Source organism: Mesoplodon densirostris, chromosome 19 (genome assembly GCF_025265405.1).
Source record: "Mesoplodon densirostris isolate mMesDen1 chromosome 19, mMesDen1 primary haplotype, whole genome shotgun sequence".
Lineage (NCBI taxonomy): Eukaryota > Metazoa > Chordata > Mammalia > Artiodactyla > Ziphiidae > Mesoplodon > Mesoplodon densirostris.
In genome coordinates this window covers 58,931,603-58,945,007 of record NC_082679.1, presented here as the reverse complement: position 1 = coordinate 58,945,007, position 13,405 = coordinate 58,931,603, and the positions used below count along the sequence as shown (strand labels likewise).

General features: G+C 48.7%; 1 protein-coding gene across 1 annotated transcript in view; it reads left to right on the top strand.

The window, feature by feature from the left end:
- Window positions 1-13,340, top strand: part of LOC132479696 (polycystin-1-like protein 2) — a 67,870-nt gene extending 54,530 nt beyond the window's left edge. The window contains 10 exon segments of the mRNA XM_060083186.1: window positions 329-539; window positions 1,746-1,854; window positions 1,856-1,951; window positions 3,124-3,220; window positions 6,202-6,339; window positions 8,315-8,500; window positions 9,394-9,721; window positions 10,023-10,026; window positions 13,181-13,248; window positions 13,250-13,340. Of these exon segments, the coding sequence (XP_059939169.1) occupies window positions 329-539; window positions 1,746-1,854; window positions 1,856-1,951; window positions 3,124-3,220; window positions 6,202-6,339; window positions 8,315-8,500; window positions 9,394-9,721; window positions 10,023-10,026; window positions 13,181-13,248; window positions 13,250-13,340 (1,328 nt within the window).
- The last annotated feature ends 65 nt before the right edge of the window (window positions 13,341-13,405 follow it).

Below are 13,405 nucleotides of genomic sequence, written 5' to 3'. Positions count from 1 at the left end.
AAAAAAAATTGGAGGGCTGAGGCGAGACAATTTTGGCAAAATGTGGGTAATTGCTGCAGGAGGGCAATGGGTATACTATTCCTGTCTCTTCTACGTGTAAGGAAATTTTGAAAATGCCCTTGATAAAAGACTAAAAGCGAAACATTCAAATCCTAACTGACCATATGAGCCAAGTATCCCATCTTTCTGATCCTCAGATTCCTCATGGTTTGGCACACAGTAAGCGATCGATACAAGAAAGCCATTACTAACACTCCTGTTTCTATTGCACGCGGTCTGCTCTGTCACTCAGCACCAGCTGATGCTCTTTCTCTCCCTTGTCCTCCAGAAAAAATGCAGTGCCCCAGGCCTGAGGTGGGCCCAAGTGCCTACAGGCAGTGTCTCTACCTTCAGCTGGAGCACCTAGAGCAAGAGCTGCTGTTGCTGGAGCCCCAGGGCTTTTCCCAGGGCCAGAGCCACACCCAGGCACTGGGGCAGCTACAGACCCTGAAGGGCTGCCTGGGTGGACAGCCCGGAACCCCGCCTCCAGCACACTCGAGGTAATACACTCCCTTGGGTGCTCCCAGCCTGGGGCCTGCAAGGAGAGCGCATCCCGGTACCTCGGAAGGTTATTCATCCAGATCTCCCCAAGAAGCAGCGATTATGGACTGCACAAATTCAGGGAAGAGGACTTTGAACAGGGTGATTTTGCCAGATGACGGTTAGAGCCCTTTGTACAGCACTTTACAGTTTATAACCATTTTCACATGGGTGTTTCCTAGCTGCACACTCTTGGACAAGCCCCTCATCCTCTCTGAGCCACAGTTTCCTTATCTGTAACATGGGAATGATAATGCCTGTCTCCTGGTTCAAACCTAAGAAGAATTTCAAAGGGCCTGGTCCATGAAGAGCAGCCTGTGGGCTAAGCGTGGAAGGGCCTGGAGACCAAAGTCCTCTCCAGGGTCCCATTGTCACTGCTGGCATAGCAAACATTTTGTTTACCAAACATTTGCTTTCATCTCCATGTGAACTGCCTTCCTCCCCTTTGAGGTCCCAAACCCCTACCCCCTTTTTCTCTGAGATGCCACATAACCCTCAGTTGCCTAACTTGTCCTTGAGCCCTATATTCTTCTGGAGCCCCTATACGTATGTAATTAAAATTTTTTTCCCCTGTTAATCTCTCTCGTGTTAATTTAGACCAGACAGAAGAATCTAGAAAGGGTAGAGGGAAATTTTTTTTCTTCCCCAACAATAGCACCATAATTCAGTGAAAAAATGACCATTTTTTTGAGGTGTATTCTAAAATAATTGGTGACGATTTTATATCATGTATGAAATTTATTTTTAAATATTCCAGAAAAAAAAAGAAAGCATGTGGAGATAGATGATACACATTTGACAAGGAGGTGATGGTTGTTGAAAGTAGTTGATGAGGGTTCACTGTACTCACTGATTTCCATATAATGGGGAATTTTCATAATAAAAACTTAAGTACCAGCCTTCTAGACTTGCCATGAGGAATAACAGAGAAAACCTGTATAAAGCAGTTTGCATGGTGACTGGCTCCTAGTAAGCACTGAATAAAGGTGACCTGAATAGAATATATGTATGTGTACTGGATAGAATACAGAATAGGATAGAGGAGAATACTGAGGGTCTGAGGGGTCAAGGAGCTTGGCCAAGGTCACGCAGCTGGTAGGGTTGGGGCAGGGTTTGAACTGGAGCCCAAATGGTGCCCCCCTGATTATACCCATCCTCTCTTGCAGCTCCCTGCAGGCGAGCAAGCCCCCTCGAGGCCTCCCCTGGTGGTGTGTCCTGGTGGGCTGGCTCCTGGTGGCAGCCACCAGCGGAGTGGCAGCCTTCTTCACCATGCTCTTATGGCCTGCACTACGGGCGGGCCAGCCCCCTCAAGTGGCTCATCTCCATGGCCGTCTCCTTCGTGGAGAGTGTGTTTGTCACCCAGCCCCTGAAGGTCAGGACCCCTGTGTGGCTGCCCTCCTGCCCTCCTGCCCTCCGCCCATGATTTCCCTCCTGCCAGCTGCCCAGTTCTTAGGCTTCAGCAATTCCTTCATCTATTCAATCTATTCATTCAACAAACCCACGTGGAGCACCACTTCTGTGTGGACCTGGGGCAGGAAGGTAATTACCAGGATAACCCATGCTCCCTCAGGGCCAGAGGCTGACATTTCATCATCACAATCACCCTTAGGAGGGGCCTCGCCTCCATTTTACAGATGAGAAAACCTGAGGTTAAGAGGATAAGGTCACAAAAAAATCTTGCCCTTAGGCCACATGTATAAATAGGAATGATATCATATTTCCTCAGGTCTAGGATGCTTTTGATTGTGAGATGGGCCAGCAACTTACACAAACTTTACCTTCAGAAAAAAACCCACCAAGCCATTAAATGTGTGCATGAACTGGAAATACGCTCCTATTTCTGAAAATGTAAAATTACATAAGAGAGCAGTGAGAGTCAAAGAGACCCTGAGCCCCGCCTGGAAGGAGCCAGGCAGTAGGAACACTGTGTCGGGGGAGCTGCACAAGTGAGGGAATATTTAGAGAAAATCCTTCCACCTACGAGGCATCACAGAATCCCCCACCCTCATTCTGCCCTGAACTGCCTTCATCAGAGACTTAATCAGCTCCTGACACCTCCCCCAATCTAGTCTGAGAATATTAAGAACAGAGTCCTGAACCTTTTTGTTCCCCAATCAACCACAGAATCCTACTGTGCTTGTGCACTGAAGGTGCAGAGAGAATGTAATGGAAGGAATTACTTAACACAGAAAGGAAGTGAGGGAGGCGAGGAGGGAGGAGGCAGGTGTAAGCAGCTATGCTAGCGAGTCTGAGGGGCAAGAGGAAGGCCGAGCAGCAGAAGACCAGCAGGTGGGAGGGCTCGGAGAATGCTGGAAGCAGCGTGAGTTCAAGGATTTGCCTGTCTCTGCCTGGTTGGTGGCCAGGCACGCAAGCCCTGCCCCTGACCCTTTATGACCACGTCCCCTCTCTGCAGAGGATGGCTTCCCCAGAGCATGGCTCCTGCACCCAGGACACAAGTGTGGCTCCTGTTCCACCCAAGCTCAGACCAGGAATTGACAGGGAGTTTCCAACCCAGGCTTGGGGTTCACAGTGGGTGTTTTCCAGGTGCTGGGGTTCGCTGCTTTCTTTGCGCTGGCGTTGAAGACAGTGGAGGATGAGGAGGAGCCTGTGGCCCCCCTCCTGGGATGCGTCTCTGGCCCAGGTAATGGTGTCCGGGTGCAGGCAGGGCTCTGGAACCTGACAAGGCTGAGAAAGCCCCGTGGAGCCCAGACACTGGGTGGTCCCGGCCTCAGACCTTCGCTCCCCATCAGCCTTCACCCTGACTATTGAAGCACCCCCAATCCATCCAGGGACAAGTGACTCCTCCTCTGTCTCTTGGGCAACCTGTTCCTCCCCTTTCCGAGCCCTTCTCTCTGACACCTAAGCATGAAGAGGCACCATGGGGTCCAGTTCTGCAAGGGTCATCATCCTCTGTGTAATCCCAAACAAGCAGCTTTCTTCCCCAGGGCTCAGGTCATTAGACAACCAAACAACAACAAGCTTGTGTGGGTGAGGGGTGTGAGGGAGCTATAATTAGGGTTCTAAGACAAAGGTCTGCAAACAACAGCCAGGGGGCCAAATCTAGCCCAGCGCCTGTTTTTGTAAAGAGTTTTAGTGGAACACAGCCATGCTGACTGGTCAGAGGAGCCCATGACCAGCCCTCTTTCCCCCAACCTGATTTCTCACTTCCCAGCCAAAACTCCTGAGAGTGTCTCCAATAAGAAAATTACAGAAAACAAACAAGCAAACAGAACAGATTCAACACTCTAACAGTCTATACAGAGATTTTGACTTTCAGGGAAAGTAAAACAGGAACAAACGAAAGGCCACATCCCTACGTCATCATGCAGTGTGGTGACCTCCTCATGGGACTGTATTCTTCTGCCTTACAATAGGGATTTGGCTTTGTAGATCCAAAAAGTGCATTAAAACCATCTTCCCAAGTCATAAGAGTAATTCTTCTCCAAAGAGACGACAGCCTCCTGACCAATCAAATATTCATTCAGTAATTCCTTTGGCAATTATCCAGGGAGTACTTTCCCAGGCAGTACAATGGCTTCGGAACATGATTTACATAAAATCCAGTCATTGTAAGTGTATAATTACTGATTTTAGTAAATTTATAGAGTCGTGCAACTATCACAATTCAGATTTAGAACAGCTTTTTGGAACTTACCCCCAAAACTTTTTGGAACTTACCCCCAAAAGTTCCCTCTTGCCCATTTGAAGTCAATCCCCACTTTCAGCCTCAGCCCTGGCAACACAGCACTGACTGGATGGAACAGGTTGCTGCTCTTGGAATGAACAGCCCATCTGGGAAGACACATTAAACAAGTAAATGCACAAAACAACTTGTAAGAGAGAATGAGGGGGTAGAATAAGAGGGCGGCTCCTAGAGGATGGGAGAGGGAGGGTCTGAACACTGGGCATGTGCAAAGGCCCTGAGGTGGGACAAGAGCTTGTCATTTTATAGCAATTATTGACAGGGTGGCCAGAGCATGGGGAGCTGTGTGTGCATGGAAGGAATGCTTCAAGATGAGGGCAGAGAGGTGGATGGGGAGCAGGTCATACAGGGCCCCGTAGGGCCTGGGGCAATGCCGGGGTTTTGGAGTGTTTTAAATAGGAGAGCAGCATGATCGGATTCGTGATTTTGTGAATGCTCTTGGAGACCAGAGGTACTGGGTCAAAAGTAGAAGTGCGGAGGCCAGTAGGAAAACTACTGAAATGGTCCAGGCTAGAGATGGCATGCATTAGCAGTGGGAGTGGACAGAGGAGCATGGATCCAAAGGGTAGTTGGGTCAATATACCCCTATCAGACTGGCTAAAAATAGTGATAACACCAAATGCTGACAAGGATGCAGAGAAACGAGCATTCATACGTTGCTGGTGGGAATGTAAAATGGTATAGCCATTCTGGAAAAGTTTGGCAGGTCCTTTCAAAACTAAAAATGGGCTTACCGTACACCCCAGAAATTACACTCCTGGGCATTTATCCCAGAGAAATGAAGAATTATTTTCATAGAGGAACTTGTACACAAATGTTCACAGAAGCTTTATTTGTAACAGTCAAAAGATATTTAGCCACTCCTAGGAATCTACCCAGGAGAAATGAAAATATATGTCCACACAACACATTCATAGCAACATTATTCTTAATAGACCAAACTAGGAGTAATCCAAATGTCCATCAACAGGTGAATGGATAAACAAAAGGTAGTATGTCTGTACAATGGAATATTACTCAACAATAAAAAGAAACTAACTACAGGGAATTCCCTGGTGGTCCATTGGTTAGGACTCTACGCTTCCACTGCAGGGGGCCCAGGTCTGATCCCTGGTCAGGGAACTAAGGTCCTGCAAGCCACGTGGCACGGGAGAAAAAAAAAAAAAAAAGAAAGGAAAAGAAAAAGAAACTAACTACTAATATACACAACATGGACAAACACCAAACCATTGTGCTAAGTGAAAGATGCCAGATACAAGAAACTATGTACATATGATTCTGTTTATATGACAAGTCCAGAAAAAAAAATCTATGAAGACAGAAAGAAAATTAATGGGGCTAAGGGTGGGGATAGAGTGGGAATAGAGACCAATTTTAGGGACATGAGGAAACCTCTAGGGGTGACAGAAATGTTCTAAAACTAGGTTGTGGTGATGGTGGCACAACTCTCCAAATTTACTAAAATCACTGAATTGCAGGCTTCCAACGGGTGAAAATTATGAACATTATAGGTCAATAAGGTGGTTTGAAAAAGAAGATACTTGGAATTACATATAACAGGACTTTGAGATATTAGTTACCTTCATCCTTCCATCCTTCCAAGTTTTGGAAGCATTGGGATCCATCTTAGAGTTCAGGAACACAGAAAGACAGCATCCAGGAATCAGTAAGACTTCAGGTGAGGAAGGCATCTGTGCTTTCAGTATGAGGAGAATTCTCCAGCTGGAGAAGAAGGGATGGAATTCTGAGCACTGGGATAGCACGGGCAGAGGCATGGAGGGTAGCGTTGGGAAATGGCTCCCAAGGAGGAGGAACAGTGGATCCCGTTGTACCTGGTGAGGGGAGTCTCTTGGTTGCAAATGTACAAGCTGGTTCCACTGCCCATTTGGGGCACTGTCCTTGTGCCCTTGCTTTCACAGACCCCTCTGCCTTGTTCCGAGCACGAAGAAACAGCAGAAGGGACATCTACCAGAAGCCTCTGGCCTCTGACGTTGAGAAAATGAAAACCACCCACCTCAAGGAACAGAAAACACTTGCCTTAATCTGAGAAATCTTGGGTAGGCAGCCAAGATTACTTACGAGCAACCTTCCCACTCGCTGGTTCTCAACATAGATTTGAGCAGATGTGGTACAATCTCTGACAGGCCCACACTGCTTCTGGGCCCATCGCCCCAGATATCAACTCTCCCCAGCTTCTCCCCTAAACTTAAAATCCTTCCATGGCTCTTCCAGGCCCCTGGATAACGTCCAAACTCCCTGCTGTGCTCCACCCACCCAGGTCACCTCTCTCGGCCCCTTGTGCCCTAAGCTCCAGTGACACTGCGTCCTGCAGCTCCTGACCCAGGCCCTGTGGCATCTAGTCTGCCTGGAATGTGTGCACCCTCCTCCCTGCCTTTTCCTCTGGTTAATTCCTTTTATTCTTCAATTCTCAGCCCAAAGGCTGTGTCGTCAGAGAGGCTCCTCTGGCCTGCTGACCAGAGGCTTTCAAACCTCACTGTGTGTCTTAGTCTGGGTTCCCCCACAGGCAGATCTGGACACAAGTAGTTGGTGTGGGAGGCGATCCTGAGAAGCACTGGTAGGAAAAAGTGCAGGAAAGAGGGCTTCCCTGGTGGCGTAGTGGTTGAGAGTCTGCCTGCCAATGCAGGCGACATGGGTTCGAGCCCTGTCCTGGGAAGATCCCACATGCCGCGGAGCTACTAAGCCCGTGCGCTACAACTACTGAGCCTGAGCTCTAGAGCCCGCAAGCCACAACTACTGAGCCCACGTGCCACAACTACTGAAGCCTGCGCGCCTAGAGCCTGTGCTCCACAACGAGAAGCCACGACAATGAGAAGCCCGCGCACCGCAACGAAGAGTAGCCCCCACTCACCACAACTAAAGAAAGCTTGTGCACAACAACAAAGACCCAACACAGCCAAAAATAAATAAATTAATTAATTTTTTAAAAAAAAGTGCAGGAAAGAGACGGAAGCCGATGGAAGGCGGTTGGTGAGTGGGTTCCATGTGGGCAACTGGGGCTCAGTCCTGCTGAGACCTCGGGAGGGGCGAGCGTAGTATGTACCCCCTAGTTGCCACCCACCAGGTCACTGGTGAGGCCTACTTCCGAAGAGGGCGCTGACTCTGCCGCAGCCCTGGCCTGCCCTCCCACGGGGAGCCCATGTGGCCAAACCACAGAGTGGAGGAGCTTTCATAGGAGCTGCATGTACAGAATGAAGCACAAGACAGATGTGGGCAGAACCCCAACAAGTCATCTTGGTGCCAGAATGCAGATTCCCAGGCCCTGGGCCCAGAGATTCTGGTTCAGTAACATTCTGCATCCCCCAACATGATTCTGATGTCGGGCCTCCTAAACTAAATCTTTGTACCTAATGGGCCCTTAGGTCACACTCACCTGTCTACAGGTTCCCTGCTCCATGAGGGCAGGGAACACGTCTGTCATCTTTATTGCTCTATCCTCAGCACTGCAACATGGCAGAGCCTCATTTTTTTTTTTTTTTTGGCCACACCATGCAGCATGTGGGACCTTAGTTCTCCGACCAGGGATTGAACCCCTGCCTCCTACAGTGGATGCTCCAAGACCTAACCATTGGACCGCCAGGGAACTCCCCAGAGCCCCATTTAAAAAAAATTCTTTTTAAGAAACATTCATACAGCACGAAGTCTGTTCAGGCACTATTTTAAGTGCTTTATAAATATTAATTTGTTGACTCCCTCATCGCAACCCTGTGTGACAGAATTATCCCCATTTCACAGACGAGGAGAGTAAGGCACAGAGGGGTTAAGTCACTTGTGAAGGGCTCATGGATAGGAAGTGGCAGAGCTGGGATTTGAACCCAGGCAGGAGGCTCATGGCCTGTGAACTTTACTTCTTTCTGCTGTCCCTATAAGGACTGATTCCTTTGTCACCAGAGGGGCGAGTGGCTGGTCTACAAGACCTCAACTGTTCTGAGCCATGTGCCTTTCCAGTTCCTGCCCTGGACTTGGTAGGAGCTGGGGCCTCTGCCTGACCAGGGGCTGTGCCCCCCTTCCCAGCGCACCTGGGCTCCCTGTGGATGCTGCTGCTGGTGGCCTATGGGCAGGGGGACCCCAGCGCCTACCACTTCAACAGACACCTTGGGCACAGCTTCACCCGAGGCTTTTCAGCCGTGCTGGACTTTCAGGACTTCTTCACATGGGCCAACACCACCCTCATGAGCAACCTGGACAGTCATCACCCAGGTACCGTCCACCCACCCCAGGACATGGGTCAGCTCCTTTCTGGGAACAGCTGTGGGTCACTGTCAACTTCAGCCTTACAGAGAACCAATAACCACAGAGCCATATGCTTTGAAGGAGAGACCCTCTGAGGGTCCCTAGCCCTCCCTGGATGCAGAGTGGAGAACCTCCTCCTTAGATAACTGAGCAGGAATTGGCCAGGCAGAAATGGTGTGCCAGGCAGAAGGGACAACATGAGAAAAGGCAAGCCTGAAACACCGAGGCACTATACTTCCTGGAACTACAGAGCGTTGAGTGCGACTTCAGTGTACGGTAGGCGTTGAGGACCCACGAAAAGCAGAGCAGGAGAGAGGAACAGGGGCCAGGTCATGAAGGCTCTGGAAGCTCATAGTTTATGCTTAAGGAAGTGAGGAGCCATTGACAGCTTCTCGGTGAGGCAGTAACCTAATCACATCTGTGGTATAAGCTGCATTGGAAGTTGGAGTTGAGGGTGGGTAAGTTAGGATGCTGGGCAAAAATGATGCGACTGATGTAGGGATGGGGGCAGAGGTGATGGAGAGACGGGGTGGGTGCAGACAACATTGAAAAGGTACTATTGGTGGGCCTCATTGACCCTTAGGATGTGGGCATCGAGGGAAAGGACATAAATGGTCTCCAAGTTGATGACTGGGTAGGAGTTGCCATTCCCCAAGAGAAGTTATGCAAGAAGTAGACCAGGTCCAAGGTGGGGAGATGGTGATGAATGGTTGAATGTAGTCTGTGGTTGGCCATGAACTTCTTTTGGCTAATTCTACAATGGGTACACTGAAATTCACGTTAGCATCCAGGCGAGAAAGCTTGGGATGTGTTAAGCTGATGCTGATGGCTAGATTTATCCACTTGTTTCTCATCTCCAGACTTTATCACTGATGGGGACTCCAAGCTGGTGGGCAGTGCCCAGATTTTCCAAGTGAGGGTCCAGGAAAGCTCTTGCGCTCTTGCCCTGCAGCTGCAGGCTTCTCTTGATGGATGCCGTGTGCCATATTCCCTGGATGTTGAAGAACTGTCAGACTATGGGGAAGGCTGGAATGCCTCCATCCTCAATAACAGCAATGACTTTTGCCAGGCTTGGCAGTACCAGAGCCAGAGCCAGCGCCGAGGGTATCCCATCTGGGGCAAACTCACTGTGTACCGGGGAGGAGGTTACGTGGTCCCCTTGGGGACTGATCGCCAAAGTGCGTCAAGGTAAGGCTCACTGGATTCACATGCAGCAGAGGAAAGACATTTGCTCAAGTCCAGGTCTGATTGGAGGGTGCAGCTTTCAAAACAGGGCCGAGCCAAGCTCACTGTATCATTGTGGGGAGGGGCTGGGGGATTCAGAGGCATTCAGGGCATATTTTCAGGCCCCTGGAAACTGTGCAATCTCAGAGTTTGAAGGGAAATCCTGCTTCCAGCATTCTCAGCCTGGTGCACCAAGCCTGGTGGCCTGTGCTAGAGCCAATACAGGGATGAGGAACTTAGTACGACGTAAAGCGTCCACCACCAGGCAAGTAGGAAGTGGTGAAGGCTCTTAACCTTAACCAAGAATTATGCAGGGTCTGAGGTCTTACCCTACTCATAAGCTAACACACTAGCCTGTTTCATGGATGCTGGCAGAAGACACAAGACTCCTAGGTCAGAGACAAAGGATTTCATTACTCACAGCAAAAGCAGTAGCAGAGCTTCATGGTGGTTGAAGTCAGTTCCCCAGGAAGGGCCATGACAGATGCTTGCCCATGCAGTGAGTTACAGTACCAAGGAGGAACACTGAGCTTGGAGCATTCACTGTTTCTACAGTGGCAGAAGCAAGCCTGCTCTTTGTCTGAAGGAGGATGTCACCTCATCCCTTGAGGTTGCTCACTGCAAACTCAGCCCTGAGATGATGCCTGGGTAAAGCCCAGCCAGAGCCTTGCATTCCTGGAATTCTCAGCACGAATGTGCAGGGACACTCAGGGCCCACACACACTGCGTCTCCCAGCACGCTCCAGAGTCAGAGAGCCCTAGGTTTGAAACCCTGGCACTGCTCCTGTTAGCTGTATAGTCCCAGGTGAGTTAGTGAACCCATGTGAACCTCCATCTCCTCCATGGCACTATTACAGCACCAAGGAACACAGGTAACAAGCCCCAAAGGAGGACACCTGGCAGGGGTCCCCTGGGATTAAGGACAGGCCAGGAATAGCTTATTTCCACATAATAGGTGTTTTCCTGCCACTCAGAACAACTGATACTCTCTCTCTCTGCTTCTATGTATCAAAGCAGGACGCAGACCCATCAGGGACACAGCATGTTTTAAAACAGGCCCATCATTACTGCTCTAAGTAATAACAGCTATTATTACTACATGTGCACACACACACACACACACACACACACTTCTATTTCCTCCTCACAATGATCCTGAGGCACTGGTGTTAACACTATTGCAGATGAGGAAACTGAGGCCTGAAGACATTATCAGCTTGCCCACAAGGCAGGCAAGGTTTGAACCCAGGTCCCTCTGGCATGTGCTCTTTCCATGGCACCCGTGAGCAGATCTCCAGGAACTGGTCTTGTGAACTGCCAGCCCAAGAGGGACTGTGACAGTTGCAGCTGCTGCCTGCCTAAGCCCCTGATGTTCTGCTCTAACACCATGGTCCTCAAACTTTAAAACGCATCATATACGAAGTACTGTGTATAAAATTGGGACTTCCCTGGTGGTGCAGTGGTTAAGACTCTGTGCTTCCACTGCAGGGGGCATGGGCTCGATCCCTGGTTGGGGAACTAAGATGCTACATGCTGTGCAGCATGGCCAAAAAAATAAAAAATAAAATAGACACGCAACAAGGATATATTATATGTGTGTATATATATATATATATATATATATATATATATATGTATGTATATATTATATAATTCCCAAGTGAATTATAGCCCTTATTCTGTAATAACTTTTAATTAATTAATTAGGCTGCACCGGGTCTTAGTTGTGGCATGCGGGATCTTTGTTGTGGCATGCAGGATCTTTTTCGTTGTGGTGCACAGGCTTCTCTAGTTGTGGCACCCAGGCTCAGTAGTTGCGGAGCGTGGGCTTTGTTGCCCTGCAGCATGTGGGATCTTAGTTCCCTGACCAGGGAGCGAACCCACATCCTCTGCATTGGCAGGTGGATTCTTAACCACTGGACCACCAGGGAAGTCTCTGCAATAACTTTTAATGGAGTAAAACCTATAAAGATACTGAATCACTATGCTGTACACCTGAAATTAACATTGTAAATCAACTATACTTATAGATAGATAGATAGATAGATAGATAGATAGATATAATGTTTAAAACAAACCAAAAAAACGCCAATCATAATCCCTCAGATGGCTCATCAAAACACAAATTCCCAGGTCCCACCCCCAGAGTTTCTGACTGGGGAGATCCGGGGTGGAGCTTGAGAATCTGAAATTCTAACAAGTTTCCAGATGATGTGATGCTACCAGTCTGGGGACTGCATTTTCAGAACCTCTGCTCTGACAGCCAGGGGACCTTTGCACATGGGATGGGTAACTGAGGCCCAGAAAGAGGAAATTAATTCCCCAAGATCATGGCAAATGAAGGGCAGACTAGAATCACGTCTCCTGACTCATGGGACTCTGTTCATTACATCAGTGATTCCCAGCCCTGACTGTACATTAGAAACACCTGGGGGCTTTTGGCAATGCCTGCCACTGCACCTGAGACCAATAAAAACAGAATTCCTAGGAGAAGGATCCAAGCACTGGTATCTTGAAATCTCCCATGTGGTTTGCAAACACAGCCAAGATTGAGAACCCATTGGAAAAATGACTAAAGAAAACAATGACTAAAGAAAACAATTTAGGTGATGACAAACTTTAACTTTTCATGAAGTGGACTGTCTCCATTCAGAGACCTGCAAAATGGAGTGGAATGCAGGAAGCTTTTGTAGGGTAAAGAATAATGAACAAGGAAGGGGAAAATAGAAAGTATCTGATTGGCCAGGGCCACAGAGTCAACCTTGTTTGGGATGAGAAGGAAGAGGAAATAAGTATAGAGCCTGGAGTTTGCCTGGTGTTTGGGGATTAGCTGACTGGATATGCTGCCTTTCTGGTCAAGGGGAGCCTTTAAAGAGGCACAAAAGTTATCCAAGTTTCAGTTTGCTGACATGGCACCCTGCACAGGAGCAGCTCCATCTTGGGCCCAGAAATTTATTTCAAGATGTTCATATGGTTACTTTGGTTTACATTTTGAGAAACCACCAAACTGTTTTCCGTTTCACATTCCCAGCAGCAATGAGGGTCTTTGTACACAAATTCCTAGTAGCCACCAAACTGTTTTCCATTTCACATTCCCAGCAGCAATGAGGGTCTTTGTACACAAATTCCTAATAGCCTTTGTGGGGGTGGGTGGGGGGGGTGGAGGGCATCTTGTCATTCTCAATGGAGGGGAAGAAGGAACCCCCTGGGGATAAAGAAGGAACCCTGTGGGGATAAAGGCAGGAGTAAACACCCTTGGGATTCCCAGAAGGAGGTCAATTCCAACACAAAAGCAACACTAAACAGTGAAGTGACTTTGGCAGGGACCAAATTAGACGATAAAACCATGGTTTCCCCTTAGAAAGAAAAGCCCTCAAAGAGAATGGACCTACCTAAGTTGCATGGTTCTTTCTCCCTCTGCAGCTGTCGGAGGAAGGAGAGATTGTCGATTTGCTACTGATGAAGATACTCAGTTTCCTGGGCATTAAATGTAAGACAGGAGCCTGGAAGCAGCAGTGAGCAGCCTGAGTTGCTGTCAGAGGCCTGGGCCCCTCAACCTGTATCAGCTGTGCCCCAAATTTAAGCTGTTGGTCCAGGCACAATCATCTGTAGAGTAGGGGAGGGCCAGCATCTTAGGCCAACACTTAC